This window comes from Carcharhinus amblyrhynchos, chromosome 19 (genome assembly GCF_965287045.1).
Source record: "Carcharhinus amblyrhynchos chromosome 19, sCarAmb.v2.hapA, whole genome shotgun sequence".
Classification (NCBI taxonomy): Eukaryota; Metazoa; Chordata; class Chondrichthyes; order Carcharhiniformes; family Carcharhinidae; genus Carcharhinus; species Carcharhinus amblyrhynchos.
Genome location: NC_137342.1, coordinates 17,072,645 through 17,094,165, shown reverse-complemented (window position 1 = coordinate 17,094,165; position 21,521 = coordinate 17,072,645). Strand labels below are relative to the sequence as shown.

General features: G+C 42.2%; 1 protein-coding gene across 1 annotated transcript in view; it reads right to left on the bottom strand.

Annotated features, from left to right (window-relative positions):
- The window catches only part of LOC145355340 (laminin subunit beta-4-like), a 94,303-nt gene that overhangs the window by 32,730 nt on the left and 40,052 nt on the right, over window positions 1-21,521 (bottom strand). The window contains exons 15-24 of the mRNA XM_080207296.1: window positions 21,245-21,424; window positions 20,336-20,457; window positions 15,066-15,186; window positions 13,245-13,422; window positions 10,870-11,013; window positions 7,042-7,273; window positions 5,121-5,278; window positions 2,717-2,941; window positions 614-825; window positions 250-346 (exon numbers count right to left, since the gene is read on the bottom strand). Coding sequence (XP_080063422.1) covers window positions 250-346; window positions 614-825; window positions 2,717-2,941; window positions 5,121-5,278; window positions 7,042-7,273; window positions 10,870-11,013; window positions 13,245-13,422; window positions 15,066-15,186; window positions 20,336-20,457; window positions 21,245-21,424 — 1,669 coding nt within the window. The remainder of the gene's footprint in view (window positions 1-249; window positions 347-613; window positions 826-2,716; window positions 2,942-5,120; window positions 5,279-7,041; window positions 7,274-10,869; window positions 11,014-13,244; window positions 13,423-15,065; window positions 15,187-20,335; window positions 20,458-21,244; window positions 21,425-21,521) is intronic.

Sequence of the window (21,521 nt, the reverse complement as noted above, 5' to 3'; positions counted from 1 at the left end):
ACTCAGTATGGGTTGTTAGTTGGGACATATTGACAGTCTGTCCAATTGACAGACAAATAAAGCTTTGAAAATAAATGGCAAAACAAGCACTGATATAGGTAAAATCCATTCCATAAATTCTCGGTTATTAACTGGTAATAAAATTAAAGATAATTCCCTTTTGTTTTCTTGGTTCCAAAAATGTCTTGAATCTTTCTAAACAATTTAAACTACCTGTGTACAGGTGCTGTCCGAGAAAAAGATACTCACGCTTACACAGCACCCTTGGATCTCCATAGTAATTAGCTTGGCATTCGGAACATGTTTTGCCACCATAACCATCTTTGCACTGACAGTGTCCAGTTAGCTGAAAATATGTAATTAGAACTAGGTTAAAGTGAAATGTGAAACACGGGTTTTTAAATTGCCAGTTAAATGAGTATTACAGCAGGTGTAGTGATACTAGATTCCATATAGTGCCACGTTTAAATGATTGAGCAATGGTTCCCTCTGCTGGACTGATAAACTGAGCTCAACACTTTTCTGTTGCTTCAGAAGTGGCCCTTAGTCTATGATTAATTAGCAGTTTTACACGTTCAGTGATGTTGTATCTTTGGTTAAACATGCTTCTTGCCTCGTCACATTGGGTGCTGGCAGAGTTCCGAGGGTCACAATGGCAAGGCTGACATCCTCTGGCCTGGTTCCAGAAACCTGGAGCACATCTGTCACAGCTGCTCCCGATCACATTTGGTAAGCACGGGCACTGACCAGTTGCTTGATCACACAAGCACACATCATCAGAAAGACAATGCCCAGTGTCGACTCCAATGCCATTGCAAGCACATTCTGAAATAATAATACAACAGCAAGCTAGATTAACATATAAATAAAGAACTTGCATTTTCCTATAGTGGCTTTCACGTCCTTTGGCTGTCACTAAGCGCTTTGCTTGTCATAAGTTATTTTTGTCATATATAGTGACTGTTATTATGTGGTCAAATGGAATGATAAATAACGAGGGCAATTCTCCCATCCCACTGCACTAAAAAATTAGCGCAGCAGGCCAGGAAATTCAAGTGGTGCCCGATGCGTGGGATCTGTGTTGGGTGTCCCGCCCCAATAGTGTCTCCACACCTGAAATCGTCAGGGAGCCACACCTGTTATTCAAATGTAAATGTAAATATATTTTAAATACAATGAGCGGGCTTGGGACTGAAATCTCCGGGCCTGCTAGATTCCGCACCCCCCCTTCCCCTGCCACAGTGTTTCACTCCAGCGGGGTTTGCTATAGCTTCCCACTTTTCGGGATCTAGCTGTCCAACCCCACTGGAATGAAGGTGGTGCAATAGGAGCCCCCCAGAGGGTTGGGCGGTTGGGGGGGGGGGGGGTGCTCCCTCTACATTGGCATCTTGGCAGTGCTGACCTGGGCTCCTGGCACTGCCCAAGGGGCAAAGTGCCAATGTCCAGGCAGCACCTTGGCACTGCCCACCAACATGTGACTCCAGACCCACAATAATAATGGTTACCTGCCCTCTGAAATGTCCTAGCGAGCCACTCAGTTATGTCAGACTGCTACAACTGGATGGACTACTCCGCATTGATCTTAGCCAATGGGAGGAGCACCCTGCCATTCTGATCCTGCCATGTCCTCCTCACTAACTTCTGATAGGAGCAAAATACTGCGGATGCTGGAATCCGAAACCGAAAATGCTGGAAAATATCAGCAGGTCTGGCGGCGTCCAGGGTCATCCAGACTCGAAACGTTGGCTCTATTCTGTCTCCATAGCTGCTGTCAAACCTACTGAGATTGTCCAGCATTTTCTGTTTTTGTCACTAACTTCTGTGTTGTTACCAAAATTGGGAAACTTCTCCCAGAAACCCCTCAAGCAATGCGATGGTTATTACCTGATGCCAAGGCTCACCTTCACCTTTTCCAGGATAATTAGGCGTGAGTAAAAAATGCTGGCTTTACCAGCGACACTCACATCAAATGAGCAAATCTTAAACAATGGAAGGCCTTTGATAATCATAGAATCCCTACAGTACAGAAAGAGGCCATTCAGCCCATCGAGTCTGCACCGACCACAATCCCACCCAGGCCCCTACCCCCATATCCCTACATACTTACTGATTAACCCCTCTAACCCACACATTTCAGGACACTAAGGGGCAATTTTTGGCATGGCCATTCAACCTAACCCACACATATTTGGACTGTGAGAGGAAACCGGAGCACCCAGAGGAAATCCACGCAGACACGAGGAGAGTATGCAAAATCCACACAGACAGTGACCCAAGCCGGGATTCGAACCCAGGTCCCTGCAGCCGTGAAGCAGCAGTGCTAACCACTGTGCTACTGTGCCGCCCCTTTTTCTCATTTCTTTGAAAGAGACGCATTTAAATTTATGAATGCAATAATGGAACAAATGAAAATGAAGTGTTGGTCTTAATGTACGCAGTGAAGAAAATAGATTGTGTTTATTCCTTGACATGGACATTAAACACTTATTCAAACACTTTCTACTTCTGGACAGGTGAGAAGAGGTAATCAGTACCATTGAACTATCTGTCCTGTACATAATACTAGTTTCACAGTAATCAGTCAACAGCCACTCCAAAGCATAGGCCGCAAATGTACTAATGAAATTCTACTCTGCAGCTGCCTTAGGATGTATTGAGCTTTGATTTGAACATATGCATAATCTCACTGAATTGATTAACCTCCTTCGAATCTTACGTCTGCAATCCCTGTTCACAGCAGATCCGTAGTATCCTGGCTTGCAGAGTTGGCAGTTTGCTCCGTAGGTATTATACAGGCATTTCAAACACTGTCCCGTCTGCTGGTCACAAGAGTCTGGATCTCTCCTGTCTATGTTATTATTACAGTCGCAAGGCAAACAGCGATCTCCAATCCCTGTCAGAACTCCATAGAATCCAGGAGAACATCTTTCACAGTGAGTTCCTGAACAGAAAGACAAAACAATTTAAATTCAAGTGCAGTTCTACCTTGGAAACAATCTAATTGAATATAGTAGTATGTCCCTTAGATGATCCACTAGTGATATCAAGTGAATCATGGATTAAATACCTTGCTCCAGAAAATGAAAACCTAACAAACGTTGTAAAAACACACACACACACACACACACACACACACACACACACACACACACACACACACACACACACACACACACACACACACACACACACACACACACACAGCAAACTCCTCACTCCATGGCATTTCCTATTTTCTGATCCTGGAACCCTGGGGTCACTGCAACAACCCACGTTTGGTAGGAATTCAGATTAAAAGTGTGGATTGTAACTGCAGTACTGATTGTCTAACCCACACTCGAGTTGAGTGTGAATTTACCCTTTCCTCTTTCATTTCTCTTTCATCAATTTAACCATAATTTTAAACACTTTATCAATCTTAGTTTCTCAGCTGTATCAATTAGAACAAATCAGCTGATGACCAAAAGCTTCATCAGAGAGGACTGTTCAAAGGAGGACTGAGAGACACTGAAGTGTGCAGAGGAAATTCTAAGGCTTAGGGCCTTGACTGCTGAAGCTATGGATGCTAATGACACATTGATTAAAATTGGTGACATTCAAGAGGCTGGAATTGGAGGAGCAGAGACACCTCGGAGGGTTGTAGGAAACAATTACACTGATTTGTATTTTGGAATGCATGATAACTTAATCTTTGCATAGCATTTTGAAAAGGCCATGCAGTTTATAGGGAATGTTGGTTATAGGTCTGGGCAAGATTAAAGGTAGAGGAGGTTGAGGTGGAAGGATTTGAAAACATGGATGAGAGTTTCAAAATTGAACCATTATGAGGATGACTTCAAGTTTTTTGGAGGGTAGGACATGGGAGCTGGGGGTGCATTGAAATAAACTGACCCACACAGAAGACTGAGGGTTTCAACAATGGATGTACTGAGGCAGAGTCGCACAATTACAGAGTTATGAGGTTGAAAATAGGCAGTCTAGTTAATAGCATGGAAATGTGGTCAGAGCTCAACTCTGGAGTCAAATATGACACCAAGGTTGTAACCAGTCAGGCTCAACCTCTGACACTTCCCAGGGAGAGGATGGAACTGGGGACTAGAGAATGGGATTCATTCTGTGGACTGAAGATAGCAGCTTTAAAGATGTCACCCCAGGAACAGAGTGTGGTTTATGTTGTCAACATAGAACAGTAGAATCACAAAACCCCTACAATGCAGGAGGAAGCCATTCAGCCCATTGAATCTGCGCTGACCACAATCCTGTCCAGACCCTATTTCCCTAATCCCTCATATTCATCCTGTTAATCCCTCTGACACGAGGGTTAATTTAGCATGGCCAATCAACCTGGCTGTCAAAAGTTTCTTATTATATCATTTTAATGATAAGCCACACAATGAACAAGACTACTTCCTCACTCACCTCTCGACACTCACTATGAATTTCTGTCAAGGTGAAGGCAGAAAGAGGTATCAAAATTCAACTTCACTTTGTGTTGATATTATCTCATTTTAAACCAAAGAACAGAGACTTTTTGGCCTTAAATAATAGAATATCCAGATTTCCTTAAATGCAGAAAGACCTTGGCAGGACATCCGATCGTAAAGGCAGTTGAGAACTGACTAAACTCAATGCAAATGGGACTGATGATAGAATCAATGATGAAGCACTGTAAAGTGCAGAAACTACTAAATGGTGCGTTTGGTAAGACATTTTGTACAAAAGTTACAAAGTGTTGTGACTCAGCCATTTACACCAGAAGGCCCATTTTCATTTGCAAATGTCACCTGGCATTGGTAGGACAGCTACATTTGGTCTCAGTGCCTGAGGCTTAGATCAGCTAAGATCCCTGCTCTTGATCATTAATCAATGATCCTTGTTGGTAAATACAAATGTGGACATTAAATACAGCTCAACTGTGGCCACCATAACTTGCTGGTAATTAAGTAAAAATGTCACTTACTAAGTGCTAAGCACCTGTGGGACTCAGAATGGCTCAGGGTATGTGAGAGAAGAAAAATACATCTCATAAATCCCTAGAAGCTGGCTTTTAAGACAATTAAACGGTCATATTGCATTGTCAACTTATGTTTGCTAGAACACACTATGAATAATCTTTGCACCTGTATGGCCTTCCAGGCAGTTACAGACGAATTGTACAGTTCTAGGATCTTCATAACAGGAATGAGCAAAATAACGACCACTGTTTGGAATGTCTGGACACTGACATGGTCGACAAGGTTCATTTAAAGCTGGATTTCCATAGTAACCTTCACTACAGCTGCAAAGACAGAAATACTGTTTTAAATCACAAGTGATTGATTAGGAACATTTGAAGACATCCACAATAGTTATCAGTTGATTATTAATACGCTAGGGAACAGGGATAAAATAAAACTAATGCAGATTTATCAGGATTGGTGGGCAATGTTGTCAGGAAACTTTAATAGTCTTAAAAACAGGGTGGAATTTTAAAAAATTCATTTGTGGGTCATGGGCGTTGCTGGCTGGCCAGCATTTATTGCTGATCCCTAGTTGCCCTTGGCTAGGCCATTTCAGAGGGCAGTTTGAGAGTCAACCACATTGTTGTTGTCCTGGAGTCACGCATGGGCTAGACCAGGTAAGGACAGCAGATTTCCTTCCTGAAAGGACATTAGCGAACCAGATGGGTTTTTTTTTGACAATCGATAATGGTTTCATGGTCATCAATAGATTCATAATTCCAGATATTTTTTATTGAATTCAAATTCCACCATTTGCCATGGGAGGGGGATTCAAACCCAGGTCCCCAGAACCTTAGCTGAGTTTCTGGATTAATAGTTCAGTGATAATACCTCTCAGCCATTGCCTACCCTTAACAGCCCTGTCGTGGTGGGGGTAGGCTTGAAAAACTGAGGTGAGCTTCCAAAAGTCCATTGGCTTTGGTGGGACTGGAAAATCCCCCTGGTGGGAGGGGCTGTAAAATTAAAATTATCAGCACTTTAATCCACATAATGTGAGGAGAAACAGAAGCATTTATACCCTGCTGGCAGACAGGACGCAAAGATCCAGCATTTTAAGTGTTAACTGTTGATAATAGAAATATTTTGTTACCAGTATTAAAATCAGTACAGTTAGGAATAGACTATCTTTTAAATGGGAATCTATCAGATAGTAGACAGATATAATTTAAAGAAACCATTAGCATACTGAGATTGGCAATGTCTTTTGTCTTCTATGATATTGATAGCAGGCACTATTTGTTGGCCGCTACTATACCTGTTGCATTCTTAAACATTCATTTATGGGATGTGGGCATCGCTGGCTGGGCCAGCATTTATTGCCCATTCCTAACTACCCTCCATTTCAGAGGGCATTTGTGAGTCATATGCAATGACATTTAGAGTTGTGATTTCCATCTTTTCAAAAAACAATCCACTAACAAATGGGTACAACTGACATTAATGTTTGGATTCCTAATATATTTATTTTATTATTCATTCAAAGGATATGGGTGTCACTGGCTGGGTCAGCATTTATTGCCCATCCCTGAGGACACTTAAGTGTCAACCACATTGCTGTGGCTCTGGAGTCACATGTAGTTATGATGTGGCGATGTCAGCATTGGACTGGGGTAAACACAATAAGAAGTCTCACAACACTAGGTTAAAGTCCAACAGGTTTATTTGGTAGCAAAAGTTAGTGGCTTTTGCTACCAAATAAACGTGTTGGACTTTTAACCTGGTGTTGTGAGACTTCTTACTGTGTCACATGTAGGCCAGACCAGGTGAAGACAGCAGATTTCCTTCCCTAAAGGACATTAGTGAACCAGATGGATTTTTACCATAATTGACAAGGTTTCATGGTCATCATTAGCTTTCTAATTCCAGATTTTAATTGAATTCAAATTCACCATCTGCCCTGGTGGGATTTGAACCCAGGTCTTTACCCTGGGTTTACTGAATTACTAGTCCAGCAACAATAGAACTATGTCACCGTATTTAATAGATTTCCATCATTACTAAACCAGCCACAGCATTAAGGCTGAGATGATGCACTTCATACCGTTCACAGTTACTTCCAGTGGTAAATGCGCGACAGTTCTGACAGGCTCCCGTTTGAGGGTCACAGTGATTAGAATAGCCATTACACCGACATGGCCGACAGCTAGGGAACCCATAATGTCCGGGCTTGCAGCGGTCACAGGCACGGTCAACAACATTTCTGTGGCAGCGACATTCTCCAGTTCGCTGATCGCAGACTGAATCAGCGGATCCTTGACGGTTGCAGTAACAGGCTGGAAGAGGGAAGTGTAATGAGCGTGAAATGGAAGCAAATCCCAATCAATGGAAATAAGAGCAGCACGCAGGTGCAAGAGATCACAACTCAGATCGAAGCATTTCTCAGCATTGTCTTCCACCCACATTAAAACATCAAGTTTTAAAAGCTGACAGCACTTGCCATTTTCTTTTCAAGTCATGGGGTACTAAAGTCACTTTAATTTGGCTAAATCGCAAGGCTACTTCTTTGACACTAGATAATGAACCCATGTTACAGTTTTGTTTTCTATTCAAGGACAACACAAATTATTAATATTTAGCAGTTGTTACTGCTGTAAGAAATGGTAAGGCAGAGTAAGTTTTATTTTCTCAGTCATTCTTCAGGTGAACAAAACTCATGTTTTTTTTTAACATCAAAGACTTGGCGATTTTAAATGATCTCTAACTGCCAGCACTGATTTTATGTTTCAAATTCATTTTTTTTATAAAAGAGTCCTGTGCTAAAGACAAATGTAAGAGTAGTGCACAGAGGAAAAGGTCACCAAGAACTCATTTGCAACGTTTGCCATAGTTTCAAATGAGAGGCCATGATATATAAACACACAATGTAAGCTGCAAGAATCAAAACTGGACTGTTCTAAAGAATGCATTTTGGACTTGTTTTTCATTATGCCCTCTTTTTGCACTGAACTGTGTCCATAAACTGATGAGAAAGATGTTGGGTGGGATTCTCCGGCCCCGCTCATCCCAAAACTCAAAATCCTTCCCAAGATCAATGGATCTTTGCGTGGTTCGTTCCCCCCATCTGCTATGATTCCTGTGGTGTGTGGGAGGGAGAATTCCCCCCTTTGCCTTTGGCCATTGGATGGGATAGCATTAGTGGAGTCCAAAGATGTGCAATATTATACAACCTCCGGGTAACCTACTTGAACACTAACACTCGTAGCAATGCCAGTCTAGTAGCAGGAGAAGGACACAATATGGACTTATGGTGATGTGAACTGGACAATGGATCAGAACAAAAAATATTTCAAAGATCATTCTCATTTTCTTTTCCCCTTTATTCATTTGTGGGACATGGGCGTCGCCAGCTGGCCAGCATTTATTGCCCATCCCTAGTTGCTGAAGGACAATTGAGAGTCAACTGCGTTGCTGTGGCTCTGGAACCGCATGTAGGCCATACCAGATAAGGATGGCAATTTTCCTTCCCTAAAGGACATTAGTGAACCAGACAGGATTCTTAATTTCAGATTTTTTTTATTGAATTCAAATTCCACCAGCTGCCATGGTGGGATTTGAACCCAGGTCCCCAAAAGATTAGCTGAGTTTCTGGATTAATAATCTAGCGACAATGCCACTAAGTCATCGCCTCCTCTCCCCTCATGTTTGAAATCTTTTTAAAATAATCTTTAAGAAATGAAGTAGGTTCTTTTGTGTTTTGTTTGGGAAAGTATCAAAAGGCATAATTATCCGTGTTCATTTTCGTCATTGCGAGAATGCATTTCAGCAAATTTTACGCTCGTGAGAAGTCTGACAACAACTGGAAACAGTTTTCCAAGCACCTTCTTGGCAGAGGCAGGCTCTTGGAGTTTGCCTTAAAAGAAAAGGGAAGAGGGAGCTCATGTGATGCAGGCTTGTTAACACTTGAGCACAAGTTGTTCCAGATCAAAATACATACTGAGTGCTCCAGGGACAAAGAATTAAACTATCTGTCAGAATATCAAGGCAATAACAGCCCACTGACAACAAACACATCCATCTGCCATCAAACCTAACCTCACACGGGACCATTCGAACACATTTTATTAATCGTACAATGAGCCATTCATATTCAAATTGAGACATTCAAGTTATTGCCACTGTAGTTGTTGAGCCGTACTTGCAAAAATGTTAGTTATAAAAAACAAATCAGAATTGACAGTGGATCAAAGACAAAAGAGGACACAATAATAACATATTCTGAGATAAGTCTATCGTTAATTATATTTAAGCCTGGGTTAGACAGAGTTTTGCTCTCTCAGGAAATCAAGTGACGTGGGGACTGAATGCATAAGTGGAGTTCAAGTACAAAGACAGCCATGCTCGTACTGAGTGGCAGAGCAGGTTAATGAGCAGCGTGATCTACTCCTCTTATCTTTTGCGTTCTTGTGTAAACAGATTGATATCAGGGTAACTTTCTCTAAGCAAACAAAAATACAGGTTCAGTATCAGGTTTAGCTGAAAGTTGTGATGTACCATCATGACAACTTTGTGAGTATAGAGAGTAACATTCTTTGGAGAATGGACAGAAAGTGAAATGCACCAAACCATAGAATCCCTACAGTTCATCGAATGTGCACTGACAACAGAGCATTCTACCTAGGCTCAATTCCTTATCCTATCCCCATACCCATGGCTAACCCACCTAATACGGTAAGAAGTCTCACAACACCAGGTTAAAATCCAACAAGTTTATTTGATAGTAAACGCCACAAGCTTTTGGAACGCTGTTCCTTTGTCAAGTGATGAAGGAACAGCTTTCTGAAAGCTTGTGGTGTTTATTATCAAATAAACCTGTTGGACTTTAATCTGGTCTTGTGAGACTTCTTACTGTGTTTACCCCAGTCCAATGCCGACATCTCCACATCATAATCCACCTTACCCATGCATCTTTGGACACTAAGGGGCAATTTAGCTTGGCCAATCCGCCTAACCTGCAAATCTTTGGACTGTGAGAGGAAATCAGAGCACCTGGAGGAAATCCATGCAGACACGGGGAGAATGTGCAAACTCCACACAGATGGTCACCCAAGGCTGGAATCGAACCTGGGTCTCTGGTGCTGTGAAGTAGCAGTGCTAGCCATTGTGCCACCATGAACATATGTAACATAAATTGGGCTGTGTAACTTTGGAAGTATTAAATATTGTATTAAGTATTAAATAGCATCTTTCACTTGACAGGAAGCCATGTGTAATAACTCTTCGGAGGCAGACGCCCTTCACCAAAACCCCTTTATTTACAATTCCAACAGCGGTGCACAGAGTGCTATCAGTCAGCAGTCTACCTTTGGGGTGCCAGAGGAACTGACACCCCTGGTTAAATACAAGGAAAAGACTCCCTGAATGGTCCATCAGTTGACTCCTTAATCAGGGAGTTCATATTCTAATAGGCCAACTTCAATGACCTGATTGAAGTCATTACACAACGCCAGTCGCATTCTGCTGAAATTACACAGATTGCTGCTAGATAACTGTTACCTTAAGGAAACATTATCAGTATATTTAGCAAATATTAAAAGGAATGGAAAATGCAGAGCCTTATCATAATACAAGGGGAACAATGAAAACATCATTATGTTCAGAGATGATTTTTATCAAACAGAAAATGGTTGCAGGTTGACAGCAGTTTGGATAGTTAGAAGGTTGGATTCTTAATAATGTTGGTGGTTTGTGAAACTAAAACAGGAAAAGGTTTTGAAAAATTAATATCCTGCATTCATACACTTACTGGATGACAGTATACTTTAATAATTTATAATGAACATTTGTGTATGTCAAATAACCTTTCAAATTATCCACAAATCTTGCCTTTTATTAACCCTTCCCATTCATGCTGTGTGAGGGACAGACTTACGTGAACAGCCGTTGGCACCAAATCTATAAAATCCAGGTGCGCAGGAGTCGCAGCATCGCCCAATCACACCAGGCTTACACTGGCACTGACCACCAAACTTGCTGCAGATGTGACTGACTGACCCCTGAGGATTACAGCAGCAGGCTGTGGAAGATATGTAAGGAAATCAGTTCAGTTAGCAGGCAATTATTACGACAGTTCTAACTAAGGAGCACAAAGGTCAGCAGTATTACATTTGAAATTCAGACCAAGCTGCAGCGCTTCACGATGTTACAGCCTTAAATAGTCCCTCAATGTCATTTTCTAATTTTATCCTGAAGCATTGGGGGAAATTTTTAACCGGGATTGGGGCAGGGTTAGAACTATAGAATCTACAGTGCTTTGAGTCTGCACTGACCGCAATCCCACCCAGATCCTACTCCTGTAACCCCTCATATTTACCCTGCTATTCCTCCTGCACTAGGGTTAATTTAGCATAGCCAATCAACCTAACCTGCATATCTTTGGAGTTTGAGAGGTGGTGGTGCACAATGGCTGCAATGATGGATTCATACCCTTCTCAATACAAGGGCAAGGAGCAAAACCAGTGTTCCATGGGTTTCCCATCCGTGGGTTTCAGATAATCTTACCCCCCCCACCCCCTCCCAACCTCCTCTCCCCTCACTATAGAGTCTGGCTATGGAATGGAATGCGGGCTGCCAGTTGCCCTTTGGTACCTCATCTTCATGCCCATTCCTCATGGGTGTACTTGCTGGTCTGCAATGTGACCGAGACCTCCCCTTGCCAAGCATCCTCGTGTGCACACGTTTTGGCCGGATTCACCCATTAGGAAATGGGTTAAATTATCCCTAGCCTAGCTCACTAGCACCTGATTGATGTCCTGGCAAAGGCAGCATGGATTTAAGACTGAGCTCCATGCCTACTGCTCTGCAACTTAATGCCATTGACCTGCACATTTATCTATTTGCTGTGGGCTATGCATTCTAATCTTTGATTCACCCACACTTCGAATATGCAATGGAATGCTGCCATTTTTCATCAGTGTTAGTCAGGAATGTAAACTGTCCAATAGGAGCTCTCCAGGTTGTCAGTAAAAGCAGTCATCAAACAAAATGTTTGGGAGAAATGGGCATGATTTTGAATTCCCCACAAACACAAACTGAGATTATGTGGGTATGTTATCATACACAAGCTTCCTGAGGCTCCGATTTCGTGTGTCACTCGGCAAGAGCCAGGCTGCTAATGTCAACTAACAAAATATCAAAGAGACTCCTTTGGAATTCCTATTGATTATTATCGATGCCAGTGCTTGATAATAATTAGGTAAGTTCTGCTCCTGAATAGGTTCCTATTGACTTGGTATGACCATCTTTCAGAGTTAGAAGGAATCCATCAAAATAAAAGCAAAATGCTGCAGATGCTGGAAATCTGAAATACAAACAGAAAGTGCCAGAAAAGCTCAGCAGGTTTGGCAGCATCTGTGCAGAGGTAAACAGAGTTAACATTTGAAGTTGGCATGATTACAGGAAGGATGTGGAGGCTTTGGAGAGGGTGCAGAGGAGGTTTACCAGGATGTTGCCTGGTATGGAGGGGAAGTCCTATGAGGAGAGACTGAGGGATTTGGGGTTGTTTTCACTAGAAAGAAGGCGGCTAAGGGGATCTTATTGAAACATATAAGATGATTAGAGGTTTAGATAGGGTGGATAGTGATAGCCTTTTTCCTCGGATGGAGAAGGCTAGCACGAGGGGGCATGGCTTTAAATTAAGGGGGGGTAGTTATAGGACGGATGTCAGGGGTAGGTTCTTTACCCAGAGGGTGGTGAGGGATTGGAATGCCCTGCCTGCTGCAGTTGTAAATGTGCCTAGTTTGGGGGCGTTTAATAGATCCGTGGATAGGTTTATGGACGAAAAGGGATTGGTTTAGATTAGTGGGTCATTGTTTTTTAACTGGTCGGTGCAACATCGTGGGCCGAAGGGCCTGTTCTGCGCTGTAATGTTCTATGTTCTATGTTCTATGATTCTGAAGAGGAACCATACGGACTTGAAACATTGGGTGGGATTTTCCTGCCATGCTCGCCCCAAAGCCGGAAATTCCTGCCTGAGGTCAACGGACCTTTGCATGGTCTGTGTCCCGCCTGCTACGATTCCTGCAGCGGGCGCAACGGGGAAATTCCACCCGTTAACTCTGTTCCTCTCTCCCCGATGCTGCCAGACCTGCTGAGGTTTTTCAGCATTTCCTGTTATGATGATAATGAATTCAATTGTTCATTTCACATGGAGCATGAAATGCATTAAAAATCAATGATCTTGTTTCACTTCGGTGTCGAGAACTTGTGTACAGTGCCAATTTCTTTCCCTGAGCCTCTCGTACTCACGGACAGCTCCATTGTGGATCCGAGCAGACATGCTGGCTATCAGTCTCTCACATACTTCTGGTAAAGACTGAGGTCCCACTTGGGAGGCAACCTCGACGCATTGGTATCGTCTGTACTCATCCAAATCTGCTTTGCTGTTGAAATCTTCCAGAGAGTCAATTCTTGGAATCAGACCGAGCTAACGACAAAAGAAATAAAAACCTCTTCATTAACCAAAAGCGTTCAGTGACTTGTGGAGCAGCTCTGTGGGACAGAACCGTGTTCCCAAGTAATATGGAGAGTCCAATACAATGTTATGGAGGTTCCGTCTACCTATCCTAGTTAACAATAAAGATCCCATGGCACTGATCTAACTCATCCCTACCTGGTATGCTTTAGTAGCTGAGGTCACAACCAGCACCAAGGAAGATAAGTTTACCTATTGAAGACCAATCATCCCAGTCCATGGACATGGCTGTAATAGTTCCAAGACAGTGTCTTTGGCCCAACTGTACTCAGCTGCTTCATCAATGCACTTCCCTCAATCATAAAATCAGGCAGGGCAATTTACTCTTGATTTGTCCATTTGCATTAATTAGGCAATGAAGTATTTCATATCCACTTGTTAAGATTGGGTAACATGCAGGGTTCAGCTGCTTAGTCTTAAAATTACTGATGTCATATAAGTATCGGGCGGTTAGTATTTCCAATAAGAGGGACTAACTGCTTCCTCATAACATTATCCATTGAATCCCTACAGTGCAGAACTGACTCTGGAAGAATATTCGACCTAGGCTCACCCCCTCTGCCCTATCGCTGTATCCTCATGTATCTACCATGGTGAATCCATCCTACCCGTACACATTTGAAACTGAGGGCGGAATTTTCCCATCCCATCCACCCCGGGAATTGCAGCAGGTGGGACACGGATCATGCAAAGGTCCATTGACCTCGGACGGAATTTTCCAGCTTTGGGGCGAGCATGGTTGGAAAATCTGCCTTAAGGGGCAATTTAGATGGCCAATCCACTTGCCCATCTTTGGACTGTGAGGGGAAACTGGAACACCTATATCCCAAGAATGACAAACGACAATACTAAACTACAATATATTAATAGAAGTTCATTTGGGACAATCTCAGCATTGATATTTCTAATACCACACTGTTTCAATGCGCTGTATGTGTAAAGTAAAAATGGTGGGCGTTCCATTGCTTTGTGATTCTCGTGGCAAATGGACTCAATCATATAATTCTTAAAATTTTAAAAATCGCTTAAGAATGGAATGCTACCAGTTACTATCCAAAAGTGATGTGTTTGGACAGCGTAACTATCTGTTATTTTGATGTTGGTCTTACAATGATTAATTACTAATTATTAATGCTTCAGTTGAAACAGGCAATGATATAAAAGAGATGTTTCTGCTAACAATGAGAATAGTAGTTTCTGGGTTAGATTAACAAACTAGAGGTTTGCTCTCACCATTAGTTAATATCACATGTCACAAATTCCTGTCTCTACCCACAGTTTGACAACTTCTAAAATTCCCCTTGTTTTTATACATAACATTCTTGAATATGGGAGAATAAGCAACCTAATAATTTAACCTTAAGCACTAACTGAGTTAAATCATTTCACAGAGCTCCCATATACAGTTTAAGGACCCCGATCACCAAGTTAATTTGAGAATATAGCACATCATTTGCTATGTCTATTATATGGTTACCCCTTCCATGCCCTGTGCCTCTTGGTAACGTTTTCAGCATCTTCAGAATTTGAAAATAGCCAGTACTATGGTGTTGCCACTTTATGAATGCAATAGCAAGGTCTAGTTCAGTGCTTACAGAATCAATCAGGATGTGACTGCTGGGCTGACTGTTTGCAGTAGGGGTTGGAGTGAAATACATTTCCACGATATACCGTACTTGAGGTTCCAGGCAGATAGGGGTGTTAAGGAGTGCAATCCTGTTTATGGAGGAATACAAAACTATAATTATATCATAGTGCCTGAAACAATATTGTTTATCATTTACTATGATTCGCCACATAGTGTAAAAAAACGTCATTCTTTATGTGGTTTGTTATTTTAGTTGCACAATAATTTTTTCTAATCATTGAATCACTACAGCGCAGATGGAGGCCATTCAGCCCATTGAGTTTGAACTGACTCTCCAACAGAGCATCTTACCCAGGCCCATCCCAATCCTATCCCTGCAACTTCACGTTTTGACGCTGCTAATCTCCCTATCTCCCTAACCTACACATCTTGGGATGCTCAGGCAATTTAGCATGACCAATCTACCTAAGCTACATATCTTTGGACCTGGAGGAAACCCACACAGACACGGGGAGAATGTGCAAACTCTACACAGACAGTCACCCGAGGCTGAAATTGAACTTGGGTCCTTCACACTGTGAGGCTGCAGTGCCAACCACAATGCCACTGTGCTGCCAGAGTACATGCTTTTCTAATGTATCTTTCAAATCACGATATTGGCTCACAAGCTGGTATTACACCTCATTTCCAATGTCTGCTGGTCACCATAATTCAATGAAAATCATAACACGCAATTGACGAAGTTTATTCTCTTGGTAGAGCTGAAGTATTGCTGAAAAAAGAGACACGCTGTCAAAGTCTTTCATCTTGCATTCTTTAGGATAGACTCAAGAATGCCAAATTTCAAAGGGAACAGCAAACTATTTTGCTGGAGAAAATTGTGCTGATCGGTTGGCAGGTCCAGTTGATTGGTCAAGATGCCACCCTGGTGAATGTACGAAGGAACTATTGTCCCCATTTTATTCAAAAAGATACAATATCTGGGCTTATTCCTTTTGCCTACACAGGGCAGGTCCCTGTGTATGAACACACATGGCTTCTAGCAAGCATAAGTGACCCTAACATTGCAAACTTAACTGATAATATTAAAATGGCTGACAGTGTTATTTTTGCACACTTGGGATTGTTCAGCAAGTGCTGACCAATCATGGAATCGCATTTAATGTTAGAAATTTTGTTCAGAGTTTGCAAGCATGGGTTTTTTGAGTACGGTCAGTACACTGCCTATTGCAAACAGCTGTTGAGATTTGCAAGTTGGGGCTTATGGCCTACGGATCCACTTTTGGACTGAGAAGTGCCCAGTCTACTTCAAATTACCCTGAAAGGACAGTGCATCACAAAGTATTGAGTAACAGGTGAAGCAAACCATCTCCTGCTGCTACTATGTACACAAATAGCATTCATTATCAAATCAAAAACATGGTCTGTCTACCACACAAATGAGTAACGTGCTATATGAATTTCAGTGCTGGTACAATGCCAGGTATGTAGCCTATATGTCCCAGTAACGGCAGTAGCATATCAAATAGCACATCTCTTTGGCTATGTGCAGAAGTTATATTATCAGCTGGACTCACAGTGTAACTCACGCATGCTAGGAGCTACATATATTCTTATGCAGGGACCTGTCCTCTGCAGACAAAAGAAATAAGTCCAGACGTTGCATTTTAGTGAATAAACACAAATATCGGGACACTAGTTCCATGATGCAATCACCTAGGCAATATCTCATCCATCTGAGTCAACTTTGCCAACCAATCAACACCCCTTTTTTCATGCTTTATAAATGGTTGAAGCTTTGAAATTTGGCATTCTTGTGTCTGTCCCGATGAGTACAAGACAAAAAGTTTCAACAGCATGTGCCTCTTTGCTGAAGAATTTGAGTATTGCTGTAGAGTTTAGGGTCTTTAAAACCATGCAGAGACATTCTGGTACTTTGTCTCTGTAAAAGTGTTCAACAATTACAGCCATGGAGTCATAGAGGTTTACAGCATGGAAACAGGCCCTTTGTCTCAACTTATCCATGCCACCCTTCTTTTTAAATGGTGAAGCTAGTCCCAATTACCCTCATTTGGCTCATATCCCTTTAGGCCCATCTTACTGCTTAAATACTTTTTAGGAAACAAAATTGTACCCACCTTTACTACTACCTCTGGACACTCGCCACCCTCTGTGTGAAAAAAATTGCCTTTTGTATCTCTCTCCTCTCACCTTAAACCTATGCCCTCTAGTTTTAGACTCCTTTACCTTCGGGAAAAGATATTGAATATCTAGCTGATCTATGTCCCTCATTATTTTATGGACCTCTATAAGATCTCCTCTAAACCTCCTACGGGCCAGGGAAAAAAAGTCCCAATATATCCAGCTTACCTTATAACTCAAATCCCGATAGTCCTGGTAGCATCATAGTAAATCTTTTCTGCACTCTTTCTAGTTTAGTGATATCCTTTCTATAATAGGGTGACCGGAATTGCACACAGTATTTCAAGTGCGGCCTTACCAATGTCTTGTACAACTTCAACAAGACATCCCATTTCCTGTATTCAGTGTCCTGACCAATGAAACCAAGCATGCTGAATGCTTCTTCACCACTCTGTCCACTTGTGACTCCACTTTCAAAGAACTATGAACCTGTAGCCCTAGATCTCTTTGTCCTATAACTCTCCCCAGTGCCTTACCATTAACTAAGTCCTGCCCTAGTTTGATCTACCAAAATGCATCACCTTGCATTTATCTAAATTCAACTCCATCTGCCATTCGTCAGCCCACTGGGCAATTGATCAAGATCTCGTTGCAATCCTAAATACCCTTCTTCACTGCCCACTGTGCCACCAATCTTGGTGTCATCTGCAAACTAAATACCTCCTAAATTCTCATCCAAATTATTAATATAAATCACAAATAACAGTGAACCCAACACCAATCCATTGAGTTTTACTTAAGAATGACAAAAAGCAATGGTATTTGCTTCATGTTTTCTAGCAGATATAAGAGGGGAAGCTGGGGACAACTGTCACAAGGATTTATGCCCAAAGGTAACTCCATTTGTTGAAGGATGCCAAGGGACAGTGTTATAGCTTTCCTGTAGATGAAAGTGAATTTCATCACCACTGATTCAGAAGGTCGTAGTTATTTCTGTAAAGTTCAAAGTTCCAGTTGATGTTTTGGCATGAGAGTACTCAAGAAGTAAAAAGTAACATGAAACTTTGTGCTGTTAATCTATTGGGACTGTGTGAGTTGATGTATTTGAAGAATAGTCTATAACTGACACATTTTCTTGAAATGACAAACCACTTTGCACTGACTTACCTCGACATCCTGCCATCACCCTTCACCACCACTGCTAAATTACTGCTAGTCCAACATCTAGGCATAGGCATGCAAGAGCCCTCTCCAAATAAAGATCAGCAAGACTGGAGCTATCCTGTTCGGTTGTGTCTGAAATATAGTTGCAGGACTGATGCTCGGAATTAATTAAGTGGAAGATAGTGGGTACTACACATGGAGGTTGATTTTAATCTTACCTGCTTAGTAGTGGGGTGGCAGTTAAAATCACCCAGGTTGGCTACCCGATGGAAAGGCATGAGAGATTCCGCACTCAAAACCTTAATCTGCTGATGTTGAGCAGATGGTGACAATGTCTGCCCAAGCTTTTCAGCGTTTTTCTTTATGTGGACAGGTTAGGTCTCTATGAATGTATTCACAATCAATGGGAGGCAATGGTGAAAGGGCAGGAAAGTGGAGTTGAGGCCAAGATGAGATCAGCCATGATCATATTAAATGCAGAGCAGGCTTGAAAGGCTAAATTCTCTACTCCTGCTCCCAGTTCTTATGATTCTTATGATGGCCCAGTTGTTGCGACCACTGTAGCTTTCCTGTCAGGTGAAGGCGGTGGGAATAAGTCATTTTTATTCTTTCTGTGGGCTGCCAGGAGGAGGAATTGTGCTCTTCTGGGCTCCAGGAGGAAAGCTTAGGCTCCCCTGCTTCCCGCATACAGAACCCCTGCAAAGCAGCCCTCCAAGCCATTCCCACCACGTACCTGATGTTACCAGGCAGCTGCCAACCATGCAGTCTCCCACCACCTCCAACTTGTTAACCATTGAATTTCAGACAGAACCAAATGGCCCCAGTCTTGCTGATCTTAATTTGGTGAACGAGCTTGTCTGTCTACAACGAGACATTGGACTAGCAGTAAGGCAGCAGTGCTGGCCAAGAATGATGATGGAAATTCTAAATGCATCAGTACAAAACAGTTTGTCATTTCAATGGATTGCATCAATTATGATTTAGATAATAAGGGTGGCACAGTGGTTAGCACTGCTGCCTTACAGCACCCGGGACCCAGGTTCGATTCCCAGCTTGGGTCACTGCCTGTGCAAAGTCTGCATGTTCTCCCTGTGTCTGCGTGGGTTTCATCTGGGTGCTCCGGTTTCTTCCCACAATTCGAAAGATGTGCTGGTTAGGTGCATTGGCTATGCTAAGTTCTCCCTTGGTGTACCTGAACAGGCACTGGAGTGTAGCAACTGGGGAATTTTCACAGTAACTTCATTTCAGTGTTAATGTCAGCCTAATTATGACACTAATAAATAAACTTAGATGGCCAGGAAGCTAACTGGCCAAGTGTAAATTTAAAAATTTTTGAAATAATAATTTAACATTTATAATGTGGAGATGCCAGCATTGGACTGGGTTAGGCACAGTAAAAAAGTCTCACAGCACTAGGTTAAAATCCAACAGGTGTATTTGGTAGCACGAACTTTCGGAGTGCTGACCTGATGATCACTCGCCTGATGAAGGGATAGTGCTCCAAAAGCTCGTGCTAACAAATAAACCTGTTGGACTTTTACCTGGTGTTGTAGGACTTCTTATTGTTAATGTTTATAGTGTTAGATCAATGGTCTGGATTTAAAATTCCAATGGCCTTCTGGTGGGGACCAATATTGAAGGGGCTAATATGTACTTTTATCATCTGGTGTAAAATGAGAGCAATACTGAACCAATTGCCTGTGTTTCACCCCACTGGGGGGGATCTTTCGGGTCACCTCACTGGGTTTCATCACAGAAAATTACTGCATGTTAGGAGGCCATTCGGCCCATCATATCAATACTGGCTGAAAAGAACTATCCAGCTTAATCCCACTTTCTATCCCTAGCCTATGATACTTTATAAGAAAAGTTAATTTTTTGTATGGCATTTCACTAGAACTGTTAATACTTAAAAATAATATGCAGCATAACATCAAAAGAACGGTTGAGTTGTTTGCAGTGGGTACTAACCTGGCAGCGGCTGGCATGACGACTGTATAAGCTTCCTGTGAGGGCAAGTTATTTCGGCACCGGCTGGCACTTGGCTGATTTGTTGGCTGAACTCGGACACTGGCCATCCAATCATCTGTTGACTGTCTCCGTGGAAAATAAACATGTGGTCATTCACTTCACAAATCGTGGTGGATATGTGATTTCGTTTTTAAACTGAGAATCCTCAAAGAAGATTTAACGTGCACGGTGAAGTCGAAGAAAGTAGGAAGGAAATTTTGGAAAATAATGATCAGTTAACACTGAGTTCAAATTTTAAAAAGGGCAAAGATTGAAAGAAGACAGAAGAAGGCAACCAGTAGCACAATTTTGAGATATTGGAAATAAATGAATGAAGCGAGACAATGTGATTGTCAATCTTGTGTATTGAGTTGAACTTAATTTATTATTATGAAGGGAGGAGGAAGAGGTTGGAGATTGGGATGTTACTGTGATAGCCCCTACGGTTCAATAGCTGAGCTGTTGGATTAATTTAGATAGCTCTGGCAGTCTAACATAGGCGTGATGAGCTGAATGATTTTCTATCTCACTGTCTGTAATTTTTCCTGGTCTGTGGCAACTTCAGTGTGGGATTTTGGTGTTTACAGCATGGGAGGATCTAAAGAATAAAGTCCCAACTGAGGAGAGCTGACCTCAGCAAAGTAAAAAACATCAACACAGGAGAAAGGCTGTAATGGAAAGAGAAAATGGGAGGAGAAGAAAAAAGAAAGATTCCAGGTTGGAAACTAGACTTTTGTTGTATCCCTTGTCACAAGTGTAAGAGGCACGTAGGAGCAGTACCTGGGGGGCTGTGGGCGACTTGCCGAGTAAACAGTTAACACTTGGTACGTCTGGGAGAGTGAAAGCTAAAGCATGCAGTGCTTTGAATACCTCTGACTCATAGCGAATGGCAGCTGTGAAATCCATCGGGTATGGGATGTTGTCAATAATGAAGCGCAGTCCCATTCCACGTGGAACACGAGCAAAACCCAGACCTGTCCAAGTCATGGGTCTATCCGGCGTATGTTCTCTGGAAACAATCTGTATCTGGGATTCTGGATTCACGGTTTGCTAAAGAAAGTAATGTTGTCGATATAAGACTTTTACCTGTCGCATAAGTTCCTAAGAGAAAACCTTGTAGAATTAGGCTTTATAAAGTTTGCCCTTC